This window comes from Aricia agestis, chromosome 14, assembly GCF_905147365.1.
Source record: "Aricia agestis chromosome 14, ilAriAges1.1, whole genome shotgun sequence".
NCBI lineage: Eukaryota > Metazoa > Arthropoda > Insecta > Lepidoptera > Lycaenidae > Aricia > Aricia agestis.
This window is the reverse complement of record NC_056419.1, coordinates 10,027,948-10,053,796: the sequence shown is the minus strand read 5'-3', so window position 1 is coordinate 10,053,796 and position 25,849 is coordinate 10,027,948. Positions and strand designations below refer to the sequence as shown.

General features: G+C 37.4%; 1 protein-coding gene across 2 annotated transcripts in view; it reads right to left on the bottom strand.

The window, feature by feature from the left end:
* Positions 1-510: 510 nt before the first annotated feature.
* LOC121733888 overlaps positions 511-25,849 on the bottom strand; it is an 80,727-nt gene continuing 55,388 nt past the window's right edge. The window contains exons 2-4 of one of the 2 annotated variants that reach the window (XM_042124291.1): positions 16,259-16,267; positions 11,319-11,322; positions 511-2,613 (exon numbers count right to left, since the gene is read on the bottom strand). In XM_042124291.1, coding sequence (XP_041980225.1) covers positions 1,772-2,599 — 828 coding nt within the window. In that variant the 5' untranslated portion in view covers positions 2,600-2,613; positions 11,319-11,322; positions 16,259-16,267 and the 3' untranslated portion in view covers positions 511-1,771. The remainder of the gene's footprint in view (positions 2,614-11,318; positions 11,323-16,258; positions 16,268-25,849) is intronic. The other variant, XM_042124289.1, reaches the window with a different exon arrangement.

The following is a 25,849-nucleotide window of genomic DNA, read 5'->3' as shown; positions in this document are numbered from 1 at the left end:
ATCAACTTCTCTGATGGTACATATACCTACACTTTTGAGGAACATTAATTGTTCAGATGCTGATATTATAGACTAACACAGGGGTTCCCAAACTGTGCGCCGCGGCGCCCTGGTGCGCCGTGGAAAGGCAAGAGGGGCGTTATAGTAACTCGATCCTCCGTCATTTTCCGTAACCACAAATATTATAAAATAAAATAATAATATGAATTATACAGAGCAGGCATATAATTAAATATTAGTTTATTATTATTTACTTGCTGAACCTAACTATAATCATTAAGGGGTGTTTAATTATGTATCTTTTTGGTAAAGTAGGGCGCTATGAGAAAACATTGAGACTTGTAAGGGTGCCGCAGGCTAAAAAAGATTGGGAACCCCTGGACTAACATATTAGGTATTATACCAAAACTGGGCAGTTCTGGAAATATTACATACATACGTGTCGAACCTCCTTTTCTTGATGTCGGTTAAACTATGATAAAATTTAGGATTCAGGTAAATTGAGAAAACTTTTCAACAAATTAATTTATTTTTCATTCACAAATCACAATACGACAATCAACAGCACTTACAAAAAATACACAACTTTCATTCAATTCCTATTAATCGAGAGTCAAGACAGCTTATATCACGTCATAATATTACTAGCTATTTACTTACAATTTTAAAATTCAGTAAGACCACAAAATATTTTTAAGGGTTTAAAATCGATCCCTTTTTATTGGCAGCAAAATTTAAGTCTAGTGCGGAAATGTGTATAAATACAAAATAAAATACAGTCTCTGTTACTAATAATAATGAAAATGGCAAGAAATTATTCGATGAATGATATTCAAAAATTCTGAATATCATTCACAAAATAGAATAAACTCGAGAAAAAGAGGTGTATACTATTACCATCGAAGAAATTGATTCATAGGCAGTTGACAGACCTACATCATTTGGTCGGATTATGTCAATTCAATGTAATTCGTGATCTGTCGGCAAGGTTTGACCAAACGCGTCCAAATTACATAGGTCCGCCATCAACCTGTGCATCAACTTCTCTGATTATCTTATTATCTTGTATAAAGAGTCTAGTTAATGGTAACATAATGATAGACTCCACAGATTTAATTGCCTATTAATCAGACCAAAGGCCACAAAAATTACTGGTTTAAAGTCTAATAGGATGTTCTAACGTGACCAGTAACTGTTAGTAAAGAATGGTTATTTTCCATTTTTATACAATTTATTAAAAATGTATAAAAATGGAAAATAATTTTTACAAAAGAACTTACTTGACTAATACGTTTTTGAGTTACTATAGTGAGTAATTTTAAAATGTTGTTCGTTAAATACACAATTTGATTCACTACTTTAAAGATTGTAAGTATTTTAAAGTTCATTAACAGTCGAGAAAAGAAATATTATGCGAAGAAAATCTAAAAGTTGTAATTCTAACCTATTTTATAATAGTGTTTTGTCTGCACGCTCTAGCCTCTATAAATTTTTTAGCGTTTTACAGACATTAACACTATAATCGATTATAAGAAACAGTTCGTTCAATATAAATAAATTGCTGACGCACCAGTGGTGTTTTGCACTCTGTAGTGGTTTATTCACATTTTATTTTATAGACATACTCTTATTCTACTGTCTATTTAATAATATACAAAATGAACATCTGTCTGTTGCCACAAAATCTTCTTTCCACCACTTTCTGAACCGTGGCCTTCACTATACTATCACTGTTACACTTAACTTACATTAGGCAAGTCTTTTCGGAGCTTTAACTTAGTGCTAGTAAAGGTTCCTCGATGTCGTGTTTTTGGCTGACGTATTTCGAGTTGTTCTTCTTCCACTGGTCTTTTTTTGTCTGCGTCTTTTTCTTCAGCGCTTCCAACTTGGCTTTCGACTTCGACTTTTTGGGCGGCGGGACGTCCAACTGCTCCAAGGTCTCGATAATGTTTTTCGGTCTCGTCGCAACTCGTCTGCTCTCCTCGCTGACCTCGTCTAAAGTCGCGTTCTTGTTGGCGTAGACTACGACGAAGTGGGAGTATGCGGAGCCAGACGGGGCGTTGATGTCAGCGAAATCCCTGAAGTTAGCGAACTGGTCTTGATTGTAGTTGGGTCTCGGGTTGGCGATGTAGTTGACGTTGTTCGACGGCCGGCCGTGGCCGTTGTTGTAGTACGAGCTGAAGCCCTCGTCGAAGTCTTCGTCGTTTTGCGCGAAGAACGTGCCTCCCCGAATGATGCCGAAGTTGCCCGAGCCGAGGACGCTGCTAGCGTCGACTATCGGCTCGGCCGGAGGGGGGGGACTGCTCTGTTTCGCGAATCCCTCGAATCCCCTGTAATTTCCAAAGAGAGGGTAGTTTAGGAGAGATCGGTAGGAGTTGGGTCGTTGGCTGTAAGCTGCTTCTTGGTTGCCGAAGCGGAAGTTCTGCCTCGGCTCGAACAGGTTGGCGAAGGAGGGGAAGAAGGTCTGCGAGTCGCCGACGACCTCTATAGAGTGGTCGGGGCTGTCGGCCGCCGCTTCTAGATCCTTCCCGGTGTCTGTCCTGTGCAGGTTGGGTGGTGGGACGACTGTTTCTGCTATGATTTCCGACGATTCGGCCATGAGATCCCCTTCATCTGAAAAAAAAGAAATAGCTCAATTAATTACGATTCTTAATACATTAAGTAGGTACTTTGTGTTGTGAATTTTCCATCTTGTATTACGTGGTCTACTACGAGTTCATACAGGATTTTTTAGATATGTTCTTGTGTAGTTTGAGCCAGGGATGTTGTGGATCCCGATTTTTTCACATCCGCGGATGCGAATGCGGATGCGGATTTTTAGAGGTTCACATCCGCGGATGCGGATGCGGATGTTGCGGATCCTACATAAATGTAGTTTGTAAAATGAAAAAGTATTTTCATTTTTATAAATGTATTACAAAATAATAGTACAGGTTCCCTAGAACAAATTTTTTGATTAATATCAAGCTAATTTTTCGTCAGTAGCTTCATTTTGAAACGCATTTTGAATAGAACAATCCATAATATTTTAGGACCATCAAATCAAAATATTAAATCATATTTATATGTGTTAGCTACCACTTTCGCAGAAGAAATTGTTGTTCGTTTTATCAAAATGAAGCTGCTCACGAAAACTTACCTTGATAGTAATAAAAAAATTGTTCTAGGGAACCTGTACTATTGTATTAAAGAGATAATAATTTGTAAATGAAAATTACACTAATTCCCCTGTATTAACCTCTACCACTTTTTTGTTAGTAAGTACACGAAGTTATAAATATGCTCCTACATAAAGCATTATAATACTTAAATTATTAAATAGTAATAATGCTACTTTTTATTGAGTATGAAGCACAAACAAACACGTAGTGATTAATTTACACAAGACAATTGATGCACCACAATGAACGCGTCGGATATTTTCGGTCTATCTGTCCGTCGGTTTCGCTCAGAGAATAGCCTACAAAGAAATTCGGCACGAAATCACATACATATAAACGATGTTGACAAAATCCATCCATACTAATATTATAAATGCGAAAGTGTGTCTGTCTGTCTGTCTGCCTGTCTATCTGTCTGTCTGTCTGTTACCTCTTACGCTCAAACCGCTGAACCGATTTTGCTGAAATTTGGCATGGAGATACTTTGAGTACCGGGGAAGGACATACGATACTTTTTATCCCGGAAAAATGTACGGTTCCAGCGCGATAAACGAATTATGGCGCAACAGAGTTGCGGGCATCATCTAGTGGTATATAAAACCTTTAGAAAAATTTATGGGGCCTCCCTTACACATCAAGCGGGGATAATTCTTTTTATTTCGCGTCTACTCCACCGTGTGTGGTGTCGTAGGATAGGGTTTTTAAAAATATTACGAGTATTCCAAGATCATTTTCCGATATAAGGATCCATTTGTGAAATATGCAAAGTTTTAAAGTGGAAGAAATCGTTAGTGTCCAGTGTCTCCCTTTACTAACAGCTATTAGCTAAACGGTTGATTCTGAAAAATATGTGGAAAAATTCACGGGAGTAGGAAATATGCTAAATTTGAAAAGAAAATTATCACGGCTAAGAAGACTTCATAAGTTATTGAGAAGTACAAAGGAATTTTTCGTTCAAATTCCTTTGAATGTAACTGAGATCATGTTCTTAGTAGTGTAAAACATGTTATAATAATTCTAAATTCATTGACGATACAAAACTTATCAAAAACTGGCGGTACTATAATGGAACCCTCTATTGTGCGTGGCCGATTAATTGGCCGGCTTTTTCGCTCCCATAGCCCATTGGTCATTTGTCACGCGCAAACGGCACGCGCCATTCACAGACCCCGCTGCTTTTTTTTCTTGTCGCAACTCGTATGACATTCGCATCCGCATAAAAATCCGCATTGATTTAATGCGGATGCGGATGCAAATGCGGATGTCCAAATCTATGCGGATGCTCCGCATTTACGGATGCGGATGCAGATATTCGCAACATCCCTGGTTTGAGCGTCCGTGGCCTTTTTTTTTTTTACATGCGGAAATGCTTTACGCATCCCCGGCAATTGGGGATATCGCGACCGGGGTATGTGGGACTCCTGCTACCCACTAAAACCCCATGGTGCTCCACTCATCGCTTAAGGCAGAGTTGCAGGTACGATAGAACCTACCGCAAGAGCGTCCGTGGCCTAGTGGGGAGACCTTTGGTTCGCACTAGAGAGGATGCAGGTGACAGGTCCGATCCCGGCGCGTACCAATGAGACAATTTCAGATCTCAAGTGCATAATACGGATATCAGGATTCAGGTACAGAGGTATGCGTGATACTGTGTATCAACTTTTACAAAGGAACCGTCAGATTGCATTTTCCTATATACATAATGCATGTATTGCCGCAATTGCTCGCCAACGAAGGTTCTCGGTAGGCGGGAGGCGTGAAGCGTGAATACCTAACAATGAGTTTAGCATACCGCATAATAAAAGTCGGCAGAGGCAGTTCAAAAGTTAAAGATCGCTTGCCAAAAGTAAAAGGGCAAGGCTGCAGTGTTCCATTTTTAGGTCTCTTTGGGATTGCGGGAAGTGGATAATACTTTACGCTATTGGTAGATAAGTGAACTGATGAGTCTTTATTGGTATAACCTTATTACGATACTGTATCATAATTCATAACAACTTTCAACAGTGTGAAATTATATACTTAAAACTATCGTTTTTAGTTTTTACATACTGGACACTGGACAGCCAAATAGCTTACACTTTTATATTATAATTTCAGATAACTTGAAGTAGCAAAACAACCACGTCGCACTAGAAAACATGTCTCTATGTCAAGCGAGATTGATTTTATTAACCATTTCCACACGACGTATTTTTGGCGCACTGACGACGCGCGTTTTTGATGCGCTCGTCTTCTGCGCCTTTTCATCGCGTTTTTTCAGATATTATAAAGTTTAAAACGTGTCGGCTTGCTTGCGTTTGCTGAGCGTTCAACTTGCGTTTGTATAGATACAAACGAGCGTAAAAAACGTCGTGTGGAAGGGCCCTTAGTGGCCAGTTCCAGTCAGTATGTCACAAAATTGGAACACGCGTCTTCCTGTATGTGACGTGTAACGAGGTGCTGAGAACGCGACGTAAGAAATGTTTCCGCGTCTTGTGACTTGTTCTATGTGAACCCGCGTGCTGTTTCCTATTTGAACTTTCTTTCACTAATTAGTCGTAGCTAGATGCAGTATTAATTACATAGAGGTCCTCTTTTAATTGAAGAACCAGAACTTGAATATCTTTAGATTCAAACAAATGACACCTAAAATCAATTTCTAAGGGCGTTACTAATAATAACAGGCAAAGTAACTTTGTTAAAATATTGCACATAGTAATCGCTTAGATTTTGGTTTCATATCCTGTGTGTCATAAGGATTCAGTATCACCAAGGGCGTCGCCAGCCGATGGCGCAGGGGGGGGCAAGTTGATTTTACCTACTACGATTCATACTTTTCTCATTCTCTATAAATGAGAAAAGTAGATATGAATTGTAGGTAAAGTCGACAGCACATGAAGCTTTTCACTTGTACTACGACGAGCCTTACATCTATGATCTACAGCGATTGTAATAACAACAGTATCTTAGTACTATATACATATAATATATTCTGTGGCAGTACAGAGTCGAGAGAGAGAGATGTGTAAAGCTTTGTTTTAGCTTCGTGGTAAAGCTACACGAGCACAAGCTCTGGACTATGCAATAAAAAACTTGTAAATAAGTTATAATAACATTTGTTAGATAAATAGAATAAAAAGGAGTTTGAATTTGAATAAGTGTACCTACATCGTACAGCGTATTTTTTTTAATTACCAGATTTTAATATTATAGTGCTCGTTGTTTGCATTATATTTGGCAACTTTTTTAGAATCTCTAGGGGGGGGCAGCTGCCCCTCTTGCCCCCCCCCTGGCGACGCCCTTGAGTATCACTCTTACAAATTTAATATAAAAGAACTTTAAAAATACTATAATAACTTTCCATTATAAGTAGACTCTGAGTACTCTATACCAGGGACTCATACACATTACACACCCTAAAGCATTATCACTTTGTTTTGTTACACTCTGTATATCACTGAACTGAGTCAAAGCCTAACATAATATTATATCATAATATAATAATGATGATATAATCGTTACGTTCTCCCGAACACCTCGTCGTAAGTCGCAGGAGAGTACGACACATTAGACGTAAATAAATCACGTAATAACAACTAACAAGTAAGGGTCAGTTCACATGAGTAGCAATGTGAACCCACGCCACAGAATACATATTAGTAAAAGTACCTTTTTTTTTTTTTTAGTCGGGAAATGCCATTATGCATCCCCGGCAGTGCTGGGGAAGACAACCGGGGTATGTGGGACTCGCTGCGGCCGATGAGATGGTAAGTGAACGCAGCTCTACCCACTAAAACCCGACCGTCTGCGCCGCTACTCGCAGAACCACGGGAAATGTGGGGCCACCGCAGTTCTATCAGCGGGCGTCTGCCTGGTCGTCGGCAGACACGTCTGATTGAGGGTGTTCAGACACCCCCCAGGCCTAACAGAGATCCTACTAGGGCTTGTTTAGACGCTACCTTTTTCTCGTGGATTAAAATTAAACTTTATTCAAGCTCCACACTGCGCAACACATCCTCAGAAGGCGAAACAAACAAGTTACAGAAAGAAAATAAGAAAAGGCAAATAATATTAATTAGAGAAAAAAACAATCATTGATAAAGTTAGGGGGACGGAAAAAAAAGAATAATAATTTATAATATTTTCTAGTGAAGCGAATAGGTAACTTAAGAAGATACAGTTTTTTCCAAGACTAAAACCAATGTATTTACCCCGAGGCCCGAACTCAAAGTATCTCTAACTCAAATATCAAAATTTATACAACGGTCAGGTGAAGAAGATACAAACAAACAGATTAAGTACTTTTTTTTTTAAATAAGAGGCAAACGAGCAAACGGGTCACCTGATGGAAAGCAACTTACGTCGCCCATGGACACTCGCAGCACCAGAAGAGCTGCAGGTGCGTTGCCGGCCTTTTAAGAGGGAATAGGGTAATAGGGGAGAGTAGGGAAGAGAAGGGAATAGGGGCGGGTAGGGGATTGGGCCTCCGGTAAACTCACTCACTCGGCGAAACACAGCGCAAGCGCTGTTTCACGCCGGTTTTCTGTGGGAACGTGGTATTTCTCCGGTGGAGCCGGCCCATTCGTGCCGAAGCATGGCTCTCCCATTACTGCATTTATTTTATAAATATACATCACTTGCTGTCCCGGCAAACGTTGTTTTGCCATAAAATGATTTTCCTGTTTTCCTGCTTTTCTCTTGGAGTTTTTTTTCTGATTTTTTTTCTATAAAACTCACGGAGCCCGAGTCCTTTCCAACGAATGCAAAACCGTGGAAATCGGTTCGTGCGTTCTGGAGTTATAGCGTAAGAAAACCCGACTTATTTTTATACGCTTTTTATTAGCTTCACCAGTATGTTTGTTTGTAACCGACTTCTTTGGGCGCGATTTTGACCCACTTTAAACGTCCAGATTTATATTAGATTTCTCCATCGACTGTACTCAATATAATGGATATTGACACTACACTGTCGTAACATGCTTATCGATAACACGTGCTTATGAATTGACACTGTCACATTGACGTGAGCTTTGTGACGTCTCTATATTGACAGTTACTAACGATGCCTTTGATTCCGGTTACGTCACCTTTGGACGTCAAGTATCCAATTCGTATCTATCCATCTACTTAATCTAAGTTCTCAATGTCTACTTGTGATTGATAGTTATTTTAGTACTTTTACGGCCGTTCCCAATATTTGATCTATCTCTGGTTTTGCCCTACTAGAGATAGGAATAGCTCACATTAGACATTAGAGACATATATTTTATGTCAATTGTGAGCTATTCCTATCTCTAGTAGGGCAAAACCAGAGATAGATCAAATATTGGGAACTATTTTGAGAAAATATATAAGTTCAGTCTGACGTGAGTCACGAGCTCTCATTTTGGCGCCCATCTTGACGACTAATAATATAATCTTCATTAAAATTATGTGTTTTAAGATTCATTTAGTTTTAAGTTTTATTCAGTTTTAAGATTTATACCTGGGAGAGCCATGCTTCGGCACGAATGGGCCGGCTCGACCGGATAAATACCACGTTCTCACAGAAAACCGGCGTGAAACAGCGCTTGCGCTGTGTTTCGCCGAGTGAGTGAGTTTACCGGAGGCCCAATCCCCTAACCCCTATTCCCTTCCCTACCCTCAACTATTACCCTATTCCCTCTTAAAAGGTCGGCAACGCACTTGCAGCTCTTCTGATGCTGCGAGTGTCCATGGGCGATGGAAGTTGCTTTCCATCAGGTGACCCGTTTGCTCGTTTGCCCCCTTATTTCATAAAAAAAAAATTCACGTTGAAAAATGAAGTTTATATTTATATTGCAAAAGCCGAGCCGCTCGAGGCGCGCCTTGCTAGTTGCTTTGCATTCGGCAAATATAAGAAGAGCTCCAGACGCTTCACAAAACGTATGGAAACTGAAATTCTTTTTACGTTGATCATTAAAGCGCGGCGGCCGACCAACGCGGGCGCGCGCCGAGTTCCGAGCGGCGCTCGGCGCCCCCAGGATCGCGGCGCCCGTGTGCACCGCACACCCTGCACCTAAGGGAAAGACGCCCCTGCATAAACCCAGGACAAGGGTTTTGGTGTAAACGCATGCACATAACATATTATGCACTTTGCACAGCCCATTGTCTCATTGTTCAACAGATCAGATAAGACTTAAACATAAGAAAGTGGATTTGACATCGACCGGAACTGCTTGCACTGGCCAACATACTATGTAAATATACAATCTCGTTTTAGAAACGTACGATAACATAATATTATCAAAAGCTAAAAAAATAAAATCCAACTACGCAAATAAGTGATAATACTTAAAAGTCAATACGGGTACCCTTTATACAGGGTGTAACAAAAATAAGTGATAATACTTTAGGGTGTATACCTACATATTCCTTGTAGAGAGTTTACTGTGAAAGTAGCAGCGCTGAAAAACGATTTTTTTTTCACTTTTGTATGGGCAAGGGCCCGAGCGTCACGAGTTTCCCCAAACAAAAGTGCAAAAAAAATTTTGGTCTTTCAGTGCTGCTACTTTCACAGTGAACTCTCTACAAGGAACACGTACACACCCTAAAGTATTATTACTTATTTTTGTACATCCTGTATATAGTTTGAGTTACTTTTGTAAGTATGGGAAAAGTCATGACGCTCGGGCGCTTGCTCATAAAAATCACAAACACAAAATTAGCTCTTTCAGCGCTGCTACTTTCACAGCGAACTATAAGGAACACATTCGTCATTCACAGCGTCATTATCACTTTATTTTGTAACAGCTTAAATTGCTAGCCATTGCTTTCAAATTACAATAGAATACGCTACCATACAATATTTCCACAGTCGCATAGCAGCGGAAAAACCATATTCATACTAAGGCTTTAGTTCCCAATATTTTTCAGCCTGCGGCGCACTTACAAGTCAATATTTTGTCACGGCGCCCTTTTCTACCTAGAGCTATTACTAAAAGACACAGTAAGTAAGTATTATTCATAATGTTGTAATAATTTTATTTTATAATATTTGTGGTTATGGAATATGGATAATGATGGAGGATCGACTCACGGCGACGCGCGACGCCCCTCTTGCCTTTCCACGGTGCACCAGGGCGCCGCGGCGCACAGTTTGGGAACCCCTGTACTAAGGAATACATTGAACCAAATAAAGTGTCACCGCATTTTATTATTTTACGGAAAATAAGTTAATGCACAACTCAGAATAAGATTTTTCACATAACATTAAGAGCCCATATGACCCTAACTTGACTACATACTTTAACCTAGATCTCAAAATCTGTAAGGTCTAGAAAACTGATTTTTAGACACAAGTAACTTCAGTTCATAAAGATTAAATGCTCAAGACGAAAACACGATTACTCAAAAAATGCTCGATAGTTTATTTTTTACAAAAAACCTTGTTTTAGACACATTTTTGCTTGGATCTTCGAAGTTTGCTGTCTTTTCTTTAATATTTTTTAATATCTAAAAAGGTATTGATAAAACCTAAATTTGCTCAAAACACTTTTTTTACAATCATTATAGTTCGTCTTTTATTCAAGTAAAACTAACTCGGCGATGATTCCGCGCCGTCCTTTTTCACCTGGCATATGAGAGACGGGCGTGAGTGTGAAGAGAGAAGGACGATATTTGATTTTTAGAGTCAGGTGAGCTCTTAATATCAAAAGCCGTAACAACTTCCGGAATCATACTTCCGTTTACAATGTCATCATGTCCCCTGTACAGACATGTAGAAAAACATACAGACGAACATTATTGCATTTATAAATTGGTATGGATTCATACAGTAAGTACGCATTACGTTATCTTACTTTCTCATCTATTTCTTGTCACTCGCCCAACCCAGCTACTCTTACATAATGACATATGAAACTTACTCAACCGCTTAATCCTTAATCCCATTAGCCGCTAATGGAATTAAACTTACGGAAGCGAAAACATAATCATTATTTAATGTGTGAAGTAACGTAATAGAAACTATTTTCACCTTTGACCGGGTAAGAAGAAAACTCATAAAAAAGTATATTACTTTTTCAATTACCTCTTTTTACAAATTATATCTGGGCCGTGAATGACCTTAAGAGGTATGGTAACGCAATTTTAAATAAAGGAAGCGACCACAAATTAAAAAATATGTCCTTTTCCAATTACAAAAGCTTATTTGAAAACCTTTCTGTGGTATTATAGACATAATATATTCCAATTTCAAATCTACGGAAGCGCCCACTCTAATTTTAAATGTGTGAAATATTAAATAGTGACGCAACGGAATACTATTCCACCTTTGACCGGGTCATCCGAAAAATCTATATTTTTAAAAGAAAACATTACGAAAGTATGCCATAGGTCAGTAGAAAGCCAGTCGAGACGTGACTACAATACTCGGAGTCACGTATATCCAGTTAATTGGGCTGTTGAGACATAGGATTTACCTACTTAACAGATTTCCATAATAATACTGAGACTAATAAGCATAAGCAACATTTGCTTATAAGTTATAGCATTCTTTTGTCAAAATTATGCAAATTATTATCTCTTTTGACGTAAAATTCGACACGCGTAATTACTAACTTTGGGTTGCACCAACTAACTTTAACTATAACTGTAACTTTAACCATAACTTTAACTACAATGCAAAATGTCAAATCTTTGGTTAAAGTTAAAAATGGATGCCATCAAGACGCCATATTTAACCATAACCATAGAGCTCGACTAGGTTTTAAATGCACGTGGCGAAAAAAGGAACTAACGCTGTCATTTGTCTTTGCTTGTCATGCAAATACGCCAAACGCCATTTGTCAGCTATCCTTTACCAGCAGCGCCCCCGCCCACGTTCATTTATAACCTTGTTGGACCAGCTGTCATCTGTCAATTTCTCTGGTTAAAGTTTAGGTTAAAGTTAAAGTTAAATTTAGCCTTAACTATAACCATAACTTTAACTTTAACCACGCCTCTGGTGCAATCCAACCTAATAGAATTATATTAATGAAAATTGAAATAAATGTGTAACATAGTTATTTGAAATATGAAAAGTATTTTACTTATGTGTCTGATGTTTGGCTTGTTATTGAAATACTTTAGCTATAATTGCTGCTATTTAAGAACAACTTTATTCCTACAAATAATTCGAACGATATTGCAAATTAAAATATAGTAAACATTGAAAAGTATCGTAGAAGATATCTATGTTATAGAGGCCTATAAGCCTATATCAGTAAATTACTATTTATATATTATTATTGCACTTTTCACGACATTCTATTCAATTGTAGGTTTCATTCGTTTCACTTTCGATGAACATTGCGTAGGCCTTCATAATATTATCACAATAATAAATAGCATTGGCGTTTTTAGTTCAATTATTAAGATGGACGGGAAGAAAATGGATCTAGTTAAAATACGCTAATGCGATGTTATGGCTAGTAAAACCGAGGTTTTTAAGTACAACAGTACGCATTGAGCGATCGCATTTGGCCTAAGTAAGAAGGCCTAGTAGGCCAAATGCGATCGCTCAATGCGTACTGTTGTACTTTAAAACCTCGTTTGGGAGCCTTTCGCGTTCTATACAATTTGGCCCAATGTTTAATGCATTGGCCCAGCGTTGGTACAATGTGTACAGCGGGCTTAAATAAATAAGACTGGTCATTTGATGACTGTGATTAAGGGGTTGGCAGATGTGCGAGTAAATACGCGGCCTTATGGCTCGACGATCTTAATCGCCTGTGTGTCAGCAAAGAGCCGCGAGCCGCGAGCCGCGAGCCTGGGGGCATGGTAATCCAGTGTGAGCGATTCTCGTGTGTCACCAACGCGAGCCGAGTAAGTTCGCGAACCGCGTATTTTAAGTTCGTACGTCTATCAGGCATTTAAGAAAACATAAGTGTTCTTGACCGCGACTATAAAACTAGAGTTACCTGTTACGGCAAAGTGTCGTAAGTTCAAGCACAGAATATGGTTCAAGTGACTCTGTTAACTCCGTTTGTCCACTACGTGACGGAAACGTTAATTGGATATGACGTAGAGTAGGATACTTCCATAAATTGCGTGAGACATTTTCGAGATTTTTTTTAACAATATATCAAACAGCAAAATTAATTTTTACAATATGAATTCAGAGCATAATTCTCATGAACCTCAAATCTTCTTTTATTTAAAATTAATTTGTAGTTTGGTCATACCAAACACTGAATTAATATAGGTAGGCACTTTAACCGTTGCCCAAACCGCTGAACCGATTTTGCTGAAATTTGCTATGTATATACTTTGGGTCTGAAAGGCCAAAGGATACTTTTTAGCCCGAAAAAAAGCACGGTTCCCGACTGATATACGAATGTAGGCGTGATGGAGTTGCGGGCATTATCTAGTATGTACAAAATATAGGAAACGCGAAGACACTCTCAATAATTTATTAATTGTAATAGGAATGAAGGATAGAAATCTAAACACTAAAATACGATCTAAAATATACAAATATATTATATATACAAACTTTAAATATAAAACTATAAAAAGAAAAACTTGCCCAAGTCGTCCCCATCTGGCAGAGTGCCCAGCAAGCTGACAGCATTGCCACGTTGGATGGCAATTGCTATCCGCTGTGCCAGGTAGCTCCCAGCTCTGGGGTCTCGGGTGGCTTCAACAAGCTTGTTAGATATTCCTCTAAAAAGCTTATGTGCCCCCGGACCCCATGCGCCTAGCGTTTCCACCCCAAACGGTTCAAATATAAGATCTCCGCTGAGGTTCTCATATTTGCGCCGCTTGAGGTTCTCTGCTTGGAATAGGAATTGTATCTATAATAGGAATTGTACTTTCAATGCAATTTAAGTTAATCAACCTGTCGGACGTAGCAACCTACCTGTTTTCTATCTAATGATTTCCTACTACGCCTCGGGTAAACACCATAAGTCACAGAAAATAGGAGGTCATGTATTCCAAGATATTTGTTGTAAAAGTAATACTACTTCTAAGGGCGCTTTTCGGGATAAAATGGTCACATTTAGATCAAAAACTTCTATTTAAACTACGACAGTATATATTATGTCTATGATTTAAACTGATTTAGATTCCTTTCAATCAATTCAGCAAATGAATTGTCAAAACTGTCAAACTGACGAATGTCAAATTAGTACTCGGAATTACCTATTAGACATGATTTGCAAGCAGAGTTCACCATTTTGCGATTTTAAAGAATTAATCATATTATGATTCATAATATTATGATTCTCCAAAGCGACCATTTTATCCCGCTGGTCCGCATGCTCCTGTAGCTGCGCGCGTGTTGCATGACAGGAAAAACATCTTTGAAATGATAGGATGGGGGCAACTTTCATCTGGATCAGCGCGTGGGCGATAACACGCATGATAGGAAAATAACCCTTAGGAATTTTATAGTGGTTTCCAAGAATCGCCTCTAAGGGCGAAACCAAACAAGCGTAATTTGTGAGTTGTGAGTCGCAGAATTTCGGTTCGGCAGAATTCTGCTGCATTTAGTTTCATACAAAAGTCCTGTTTGATTCACACGAGCGTAATTTTGTGAGTCATGATTTGTATGAAAAGATATTTACGCGACCGAAATTCTGCGACTCACAAATTACGCTCGTTTTTCTTCACCCTAAGTCCTAACACAATGTAGTCGGTCGGTTACAAAGGGGCTTTAACAAAGTTGCCATTGCTATGAATTTTGGCAGAAAAAGAGTATGCGGTAAGAACAACTTTATTCCTACAAATAATTCTAACGATATTGCAAATTAAAATATAGTAAACATTGAAAAGTATCGTAGAAGATATCTATGTTATAGAGGCCTATAAGCCTATATCAGTAAATTACTATTTATATATTATTATTGCACTTTTCACGACATTCTATTCAATTGTAGGCTTCATTCGTTTCACTTTCGATGAACATTGCGTAGGCCTTCATAACATTATCACAATGGCGTTTTTAGTTCAATTATTAAGATGGACGGGAAGAAAATGGATCTAGTTAAATGCGCGAGAGACAAACAATAACATAATATTTTTTTTCTAAAATCTGTGGTATTTTCATTCGAGCTAACTTTTTTCTGAAGAAGTTAGTAGAAAAGTTACATATTTTTAACAACTGAATTATTTTGCTTGACATTAAGGGTGGGTTGCACCAGAGGCGGAGTTATAGTTAAGGTTAAGGTTATAGTCAAATATGGCATCTAATATGGACTTTTACTAGGGATTTGACAGTTCATTTGACATTTTGTTATGGTTAAAGTTATAGTTAAAGTAAGTTGGTGCAACCCACCCTAAGAAGTAGCTCTAGCTGTGAGTAGGTATCATCAAAAGTATTTTTTCGAGCCAAGTTGTGTTTATATTTCACAGTGATATTACTTAACAAAACATCTTAGAAAACTATGTCGAAATTTGGAACAAGACTTCTTTATGTCGATGAGACGTGCCTAAGTGTTGCGTGTTGCAATACGAACGGAATTTGAATGAATTCGTCAGCACTACTTACCGTTTAGAGACGAAACATTTAAAATTTGCTATTGCTAGTGAGAACCCCGTCTAAATAGCAAAATATATTCACCACCATACCACGTTCTCACAGAAAACCGGCATGAAACAGCGCTTGCGCTGTGTTTCGCCGAGTGAGTGAGTTTACCGGAGGCCCAATCCCCTAACCCTTACCCTATTCCCTTCCCTACCCTCTTCCCTTCCCTTCCCTACTCTCCCGTATTACCCTATTCCCTCTTAAAAGGCCGGCAACGCACTTGCAGCTTTTCTGATGCTGCGAGTGTCCATGGGCGACGGAAGTTGCTTTCCATCAGGTGACCCGTTTGCTCGTTTGCCCCCTTATTTCATAAAAAAAATATGCAAAAATTGTTGACAAACACACGCACATTTTATGATCGTCGAAATACTTGTAACTATACGTACTTCATTACGAAAATGTAGAGTTACTATTGGTTTATGATCGCCCTCAGCACATCTAAAATCTGTAATGATCGCCCTTATCTCATAAGTGACATAGATTTTGCATGCTATTGGCAGCTGGGCAATCATTGTAAACCACCATTTTTTTACTCGTAGGAAAAATGCACTATGGTCTATGCGTACCCCGGATTGGAGAGTTGCCTTACGAGTTACGGCTTGCCATCATCGTTGATCGGAGAGTGTCCCGGATCTATGATAAACTACCATGGCCCAACGTTCTTTATAGTTTTGGTACAAATCATTTTTCTCTTGATACAAATTATAAGTCACTTAATATACGAGAAGAATAATGTAAAACGCGAAGTACGGTTTCAATTTCTACAATTTGTCGATTGTAATCATTAATTTGAACACAAAGAGACTGGTGTAATTATACGTGGGTGGTTTATTGTGGGTGTAAAAGTACATTATACAGTACGGTAACAATTCAGCGTAAACATTTTCAACCTTACAGCAATAGTAATAAGATCGAATAATGCTGATAGAGGTGTACACACGGAATTGAGACGTAAGTGACAATCATTCGTGACATGTACCAATACGTAACGCATATCAAGGAAGCTAACAAAAAAGAACATACGTATGTTTGACGAATATGCGACGAACAGCGTCGTGATCGTTATTAATAATTACAATAATTGGCTTGGAAACTAATCAAAGTGACTGCACAAAGAAATAAGTAGATAATGGTTCAGTTCAAAGTATTGTAAAATATATACGTGGGAGAGCCATGCTACGGCACGAATGGGCCGGCTCGACCGGATAAATACCACGTTCTCACAGAAAACCGGCGTGAAACAGCGCTAGCGCTGTGTTTCGCCGAGTGAGTGAGTTTACCGGAGGCCCAATCCCCTACCCTATTCCCTTCCCTACCCTGCCCTATTCCCTTCCCATCCCTACCGGCCCCTATTACCCTATTCCCTCTTAAAAGGCCGGCAACGCACCTGCAGTTCTTCTGATGCTGCGAGTGTCCATGGGCGACGGAAGTTGCTTTCCATCAGGCGACCCGTTTGCTCGTTTGCCCCCTTATTTCATAAAAAAAAACTAATATCACAGTGTTAATAAATTTATTTTCACTGTGCTAATAATATTATGTAGAGACTAGATGACGCTCGCTCGCAACTCCGGGCCAAAATTCATTTATCTCGCGGTGACCGTACATTTTTCCGAGATAAAAAGATCCTATATCCTTTTCCAGGACTCAAAGTATCCCTGTACCAAATTTCATCAAAATCGGTTTGCGGTTGTTGCGTGAAGAGGAGATAGACAGGCATATACACTTTCGCATATAGATGTTACTTTAGTCATTTTGGATGATTTTTATTTGAAACTTTAGCAGATATACTCGTAAGAGATGTAAGATTTTAACACAAGGTCCATCTAGACTTAGTCTTATTTTTTGGTTCTTATGTATTGTATGGGTAGTTCCCATAAGATAGTCATAGGTACTAACTACTACGGTACTAAATAACCGGCCAAGTGCGAGTCGGACTCGCGCATTAAGGGTTCCCTACCATTATAGAGCAAAATTAGCCCAAAATTTGTGTTTTTTGTATGGAAACTCCCCTTATTTCTTTATTTTCTTTTAGTATTATTAAATATTAAAGTGCTCATATAACCAAGAATTTTGTGGAAAATTCAAGTACCTACCTGTTGCCATTATTGACATAGCCTATAGAGCATAAAAGGCCAAAAAAATCACGTTTGTTGTATGAGAGCTCCCCTTAAATGTTTATTTTTATTTTGTTTTTAGTATAATATGTTGTTATAGCGGCAATAGATATACACAATCTGTGAAAATTTCAACTCTCTAGCTATTAAGGTTCTTGAGATACAGCCTGGAGACAGACAGACGGACGGACAGACAACGAAGTCTTAGTAACTGTGACCCGTTTTTACTCTTTGAGTACGGAACACTAAAAAACTGACTTGTGCTTTTGAATGGCTTAAGTTCAAATTTTAACCAATCAACAACTCTTGAATAAATAAACCTCTGTCAAGAGAGAGACCGGCGTAGCCATAATAGCGAGTGTAAAGAATATTTCCGTAACATTTTTCTCTTGTCTTAATATGTAATTGTACAGTCGATTACATAATATGATTACGTTGTCACTTCTCTGGTCATTATGTTTTTTGTAAAATTAAGAACACCTCTTATTTTTAATGTTCTAGAACACTTTGACTAATATGTTATAAATAAAACAATAAAGCTTTCGAAATTCAAATAACCGTTAATTCTATTGTGAACACGATCGTGAAAGTGAAACTAATGGTACAATTATTATCAAAATCATAATAGTCAAATTCATGAGAGTGAATAAAATAATCAAAGAAACCTGTGAATGCAATTTGAAAAACGTAGAACTTGGATTATTATAGATATTAAATGTTTTTATTTTGACTGAATTTTGGTAGAGTATTATGCTTACATAAATAAAATTATTTGCTCTAATACTTTGCATTACTATCTAAGACAATATATTATAAATACGTAGTAAAATATTAAGTAAATTTCATTCAATGCCACAGTTATATAGAACTAGCTGTTGCCCGCGACTTCGTCCGCGTGGACTTCAGTTTATAGCGCGCGGTGTCAATAAAATTGGTGTCAAAAGCTTTTTAAAACCCTGGTACCCCTTAAATCAAAATACCCAAAACAGCCGTGTAGTGTGCACATAATATGTTTTTTTTTTAAATTAAACTTTTTTATACCTAAAGCTTATTTAGCGTTACACAACTTAGCTGCATAATGCATTACACAACTTTAGCTTTGCCCAATACCCATAAACTATTTAGTATTTATTATTGGTAGACTGTTGTTTCTGACATCTATGTTGGTACATGTTATTAATTAACTCATAATTAATAACATGTATACAGTATAACAATCAAAAACATTAACTCAACATGGTACCACCTCTTATAGAAATACATATGAGCAAGCGATAGCGCGATCTAGGCGACTCTTGGCGCCATCTGTTTCAGTTTTTGGAACTAACTTAATTTGAACAAATTTACGCATAAACATCCCCTTACAACCCCTTTTCCCAGTAAGAAGTAGCCTATGTCCTTTCTAAGGCTTTAGACTATCTGTGTACAAAATTTCATTACATACGGTTCAGTAGTTTTGGCGCTCTTGTTTTTGAATTTGATATCTAAGTTGGTAGGCGAGTTATTAGTTAATAACGTGTATACAATCGAAAGAATCGTAAAACCGAACGCAACATGGTACCACTTCTTATAGAAATACGCATGAGCAAGCAATAGCGCGATCTAGGGGACTCTTGGCGCCATCTGTTTTGAGTTTTTAGAACTAAGTTAATTTAACCAAATTTACGCATTTTCACCCCCTTACAACGTCTTTTTCCAGTTAAAAAGTAGCCTATGTCCTTTCTCAGGCTTTAGACTATCTGTGTACAAAATTTCATTACAATCGGTTCAGTAGTTTTGGCGCTGTTGTTTTTGAATTTGATATCTAAGTTGGTAGGCGAGTTATTAGTTAATAACGTGTATAACAATCGAAAGAATCGCAAAGCTTAGCTAAATATGGTACCACCTCTTATAGAAATACGCATGAGCAAGCAATAGCGCGATCTAGGGGACTCTTGGCGTCATCTGTTTTGAGTTTTTGGAATTAAGTTAATTTGACCAAATTTACGCATTTTCACCCCCTTACAACCCCTTTTTCCAGTTAAAAAGTAGCCTATGTCCTTTCTCAGGCTTTAGACTATCTGTGTACAAAATTTCATTACTATCGGTTCAGTAGTTTTGGCGTGAAAGCGAGACAGACAGACAGACAGACAGACAGAGATACTTTCGCATTTATAATATTATAGTATAGATTTTCACCCCCTTACAACCCCTTTTTCCAGTTAAAAAGTAGCCTATGTCCTTTCTCAGGCTTTAGACTATCTGTGTACAAAATTTCATTACTATCGGTTCAGTAGTTTTGGCGTGAAAGCGAGACAGACAGACAGACAGAGATACTTTCGCATTTATAATATTAGTATAGATTTACACGTTTCATTTTATAACTTGTTAATCCTAAGAAGTCGTCGAAGTACAACGATTATTGGAAACGATTTTGACGTCATTTAAGTAGTTTATATTGCCCTTTCGAACACAATATCTAAAGCGGAATGTCTAAATTTGTTAAACCTTGAAGCACCTCTCTAATGCTAGAAGTACAGTCAAAAACGTGATTGCTATAGCACTTGAGGACCACGGTTCGTTTCATATTTATCCTTAATGGCTTCGTTCTCTTCTTCTTACATGGTGTATGCCCTATTTTCGTGTTTTTTAAGGCCTTTAAGGGTAGTTTATGTTTTCAGCAGCGTGTTGATTGGTTAAGAAATAAGAAGTCAATCAAAAGTTCTAGTAAAAACATGAGTTTTTACTAGAACTTTTTATTTTTGATTTGGTTAAAAAAAAACACAAAAATTGGGCTTTGATGTTCGAAAACTTTGTAATTTTGATCTAGAGTTAATTAATAGGATTTCTATTACGGTAGACTGTTCACCTGATTGTCTGACAAGAAAGATGATCCATTTACCATATTGTGTCGGGAATGCAAAAAGTCGGGCGTCGGTGCTGCGCCTGATCTCTCGACAGTCATGTTGGTCATCCGTCCCACTGAGTTATGAGAGTAAGGGAGTGCTCTTGTAATAATAATAATTATAACTCCCGCACCGGTTTCGGTGACGGTGGCTGGTTTCAATGAAACCAGGCTAGTTACGCAGGAGTAATTTTATAGTGCCCAAGTGTGTGCGCAGTACACAAGAGTACTCTCTATTCCTTTATTACTCTCATAAGCCAGTGGGACGGATGACCGACACGACTGGCGAGAGATCAGGCGCAGGACCGACTTTTTACATGCCCATCCGACGCATGGATCATCTTACTTGTCACACAATCAGCCTGCCTAGCATACGCCAACGAGATATCTCACTCTCGAGATAATTAAAAACTACTCGTCTCATAATGTCAAAATCTCGACATTATCTCGACAAAACTCTATAAAAATGTGTTATTTCGATTATAGATCTACGCGAGAAAAAATGTTTGTCATGCTAGGGTCAATAGAGATGAAGAGACAAACCATCAAACATCGAGAAAACATGTAGAGTGAGATATCTCGTTGGCGTATGCTAGGCAGGCTGGTGATCAGCCTGCATTGTCCTAACCAAACTTGGAAATAACGTGTTTCTAACGCAGGAATCGAACCCACGACCTCCGAGTTAAGACGTTCACGCTCTTAACCCAGTGGTTAAGAGCGTGAACGTATTTTTTATAGTGCTATGTGCACTATAAAAATATACTCATTAGTCATTAGTCACTACTAAAATAAAATATTACGTGCGCACAGTTATACACAAGAACACGCCTCCGTGGTCACTGGACTCCGTAGCTGGCTTGTTTCAATATAACCAGCCACCGTCACTGAAGCCGGTGTAGAATTATTATTACTAAACATTTGAGCAACAATATTTTATTATGTCTGACTGTACAGAAGCAATACAAAACATCTGTTTCAGAGTTACAAGACGTCTGTCGTAACTACTGTGTTTTGTTCATACTTTAGACATGCTTATTATAGTCTTTATGCGAAAATCATTTTATTATATCCCAAGAATGGACCGAGACAGGTGTATTACTCCTAGATATTGAAATATTGCTTTGGAAATCTCGGTATAAGTGGAACCTTGATTGACACTTAATAACAGCAAATAATGAAAGTAAGGAAAATAGACGGACTCTACAGTACAGAAAGACGTGTACATCTACTCTACAATTTTCATTATTAGTTAGGGTTACCGACCTCAAATAAGAAAAACAGGTTTGAAGCTGAACCCCAGGACAATTTCCTATAAAAACAGGACGCCAATACGTTATTACTATATAACAGACGTACAATAGTAAAATTATTATCGAGTGAAAACAAGTAAAATAGAATTCAGGTAATTCTTATAATTATATCTTCTAAGACAAGTATTTTAATATTTATGAAAAGTAGGTAGTCATACAATATTATAAAACAATTTATTACAATATTTTAAACTTAGTTTAATTATATCAAACTCAGGACGTTGTTTTAAGACGTTCCAGAACACTCTAAAAACTGGAACATGTCCTGGGAAAACAGGACGTTTAGTAACCCTATAATGAGTGCCTACTATACGTCTACCAGGATCTGATGGCTTTTGATAGAAGATTTTCAAAAAATATTGCTCATTGGATAAATTTTTATATTTGCATGTTTAACACACTGAATAGGCCGCTATAGGAAAAAAAGGATCAAAATGTTTTATTCCAATTACCCCGGCCGGTATTGCTAGAGTCAATTTATTTTCTCACTTTTTGCCATCAGATTCTGGTAGACCTATACCACTCTGTCTACTCTGCCTATACCTACTTACTGGATTTATCTATATATTAATACGTGAGCAAAAAACTTTGTATCCCTTTTGACGAAAAATGGGGAAACGTAGTTGAATGAAATTTTGCACAGTTATAGTTTATATGGTGAAGGAGTGCATCGAGCTAATATTATTTTGAAATTATGCTTTTATCATACATTTTTTTACTAAATAAAACATTACACACAATACAACACACACACAAGGAAAAATGACAGATTTTTGATTGACAAGCCTATGCATACGAATTATACTCTTTTATTTATGGTTGAAGTCTGTTGACAACAAGGTGACAAATTGAAAATGGATTATAGTTTTTTTTATTAAATCTTAGATACTATTAGACAATTCCTACATGGCCAGTCTGAGATCAGCTGAGTCCAAGAGACGAGAGTTGAAAAAAATATGATAAAGTCAATATTTTTTTACAAAATATAGGTAGTAGTCCTAATGTCGTTGAAATTAAGGTCGAATTTCGACCATTGGGCGATTTCTAGTTCCGTTTAACTCGTGAACGGTGAATAGGGCTGATAGGAAGCAAACGTCAATTTCCATTTGCGAAATTTTATTTCGCAGCGGCAGCGGCACCGGCATGCACCGCCACCGCGGTGCCGCAGCGGTGCCGCGGTGGAGTGTGTGTAAACAGCCTAACTATTTGCATTATATTAGTTGTCATGAAAGCGTAACAAGAAAATATACATTATTTTATGTAATCTGATGGTAAATGATTCTCTTAAGTAAAATTAGTGTCTGAAACTCATAATAATTGACTATAATAAAAATATAAGATCATAATAAAGAAACAAGTCTATGATGAATACCTTAATTACAGTATATTAATGTATACATGATAGGTATACCGGATGCCTTTATGCCAGAATAATAGCTGCATAGGTCAACACGATAGTTCAATAGGGTAAGACTGTTGATAGTGCAACATGCTTCTATGGGAATATGATTAAAATGTCTAGCATATGAATCATAAAGTAGTCATGAATGTGTGTAAGAGGTATTAACTTCTTACACAGATTCTTCTTTAAATACTTTTTATACAAATTCAATTACTTATTTATATTATTAGAACTAGCGACCCGCTCCGGCGTCGCACGGGTATAAAATATAGGTAATATAGCCACTGAAAAAATGATTAAAATTATTATCCTTCACGTGGTCTACTTCTTATCTGTGCCAAATAACATAAAAATTGCACCAGTATTTTTCCACAATCTCCTATTAGTCTTAGCGTGATAAAATATAGCATATAGCCTTCCTCGATAAATTGGCTATCTAATACTAAAAGGATCGTCAAAATCCGTTGCGTAGTTTTAAAGATTAAAGGGAACAAAGGGACATGAGGGGAAAAAAGCGACCTTGTTTTATAATATGTATAGATAGATTGACGGAAAATAACAACATCTAACTATATAAGTAAAGATTGACAGGTTATCTTTTAGATTGTTAGAAAACATTATCTATTACACTGGTGCCGCGCGTCGCACCAAATTTCTTTAGCGTTTTCACGACACATCACAATGTCACGTGTGAAAGGCTTTAATAAACTGTTTGATATTACGAAGAAACACGTATACTCCATAAGTAATAACTAATAAGTCCGGAAATTAACTACACGATCATTAGGCTACATCACATTACCTGCAGCAAAACCGCACGTCTGATGATTTCGGATTATACAATACAAAAACCATTAACCGACTTGACTCGATTAAAAGATTTTCATATTGAGCCTCATTATATAACATTAAAAGGTCAGCGAACATCATCAAAATAAATTTGATTAACAATCAAGATTGTTGTATCTTTTTTATGATTTTTATGCAAGGGTTGGTATGACTATAATGTCAGGTAATCCGACTATAGAGTTTTATATCATCGGAATTTTCTTAAGTTTTGTAATCGACAAAACGTAATAATTAATAATACAGTTATGCACAAAACGGGAGAATTTCGACATAGCATGCGGAATCTGTGGGAAATAAATATTATGTCACAGCGCGGAAATTTTTTGTCAGTGTAATATCTATCGATAGTTTTTTCACGTGGCATATTTTTGGCATACACACTTTGATCGAATCGAAGTGTTAAAAAAACTTTTTCTGTTAAGTAATTATTGATTTTCTATACCGCTGCCTTCATAAGAAGCAATAGTGCGAAAAGTCAAGATTCTAGATCTAACTGCCGCACCCAGATACGGATATTTAGTATTTAAATGAAGTCCTGACATAAGCTCATGCATTTGCTGTAAACTCTTCATTAAATCAAATCATCATTTAATAACTCTGAGTGTGTCCGTAAGGGTTTGATTTTATTAGCTAATAAATAACGTTAGATCATGCATTCGGCGGCATAAGGTGTATGTAACAAGCCCTCTACTTGACCCCGTATGAAGCTATAATAGTTATCTTGAACTTTCTTTGCTGTAGGTACATACGTTATATTACGATACGTCTTATATTATGACATAATCTTTAAATTTTATGAATAATCAATTATAACATTGTTATCAGGGAGTCATTAGCGCTAGGTTAAGTCAGAAAATAAATACGAGGAAAGGCAATAATAATATTATGTTAAATATTTAATTTATCTATTGACTTAGGTACGGCCACACTCCCCTACGCTTAGTGGTTGTTTAACATTAATTTAATGAAGAGTTTGAAAGAAAATATCCATATTTAATATTATAAATGCAAACGTGTATCTGTCAGTCGTTACCTCCTCACGTCCAAACCACTAAACAGATTTTGCTGAAATTTGGTATGAATATATTTATGTCCCGGGAAAGGACATAAGATACTTTTTATCCCGGAAAAATATACGGTTCCCTCGCGACTAACGAATATTGGGGAACATTTACTGGCCGCACAATATGTTTGCTCGACTTAGTTATTAACAAATCGTAATTCTTTAGTTATTGTTATTACTTATATTATTATCATTGTAGTCAAAAGAATAAACACAGAGAAAATTAAGTAATAATTTATATTAACATATCTGTTCAAGACATCTACATTAATAGGTATGTATATAATTTTATAACCTTACTTGTAACAGTCTCCGGAACACGCGTAACAATTTATCATAATCTTAACTGTAGCAGGAAGAAATTGTTTATAATAAAATCTTATTTGTACGAGCTGTTTATAGTAGTAATTATGTACGTTAGAGTCCATTATGGTTATGCCGTATAAGGTAAGGCAATTATATAATCTGTGGTCAGATTGTTCCGTCATAATCTAGCCTCGCTGTGGTCATGGCTAACTGAAAATGGGCTAAATTATTTGGATACGGCTTAGTCACAGA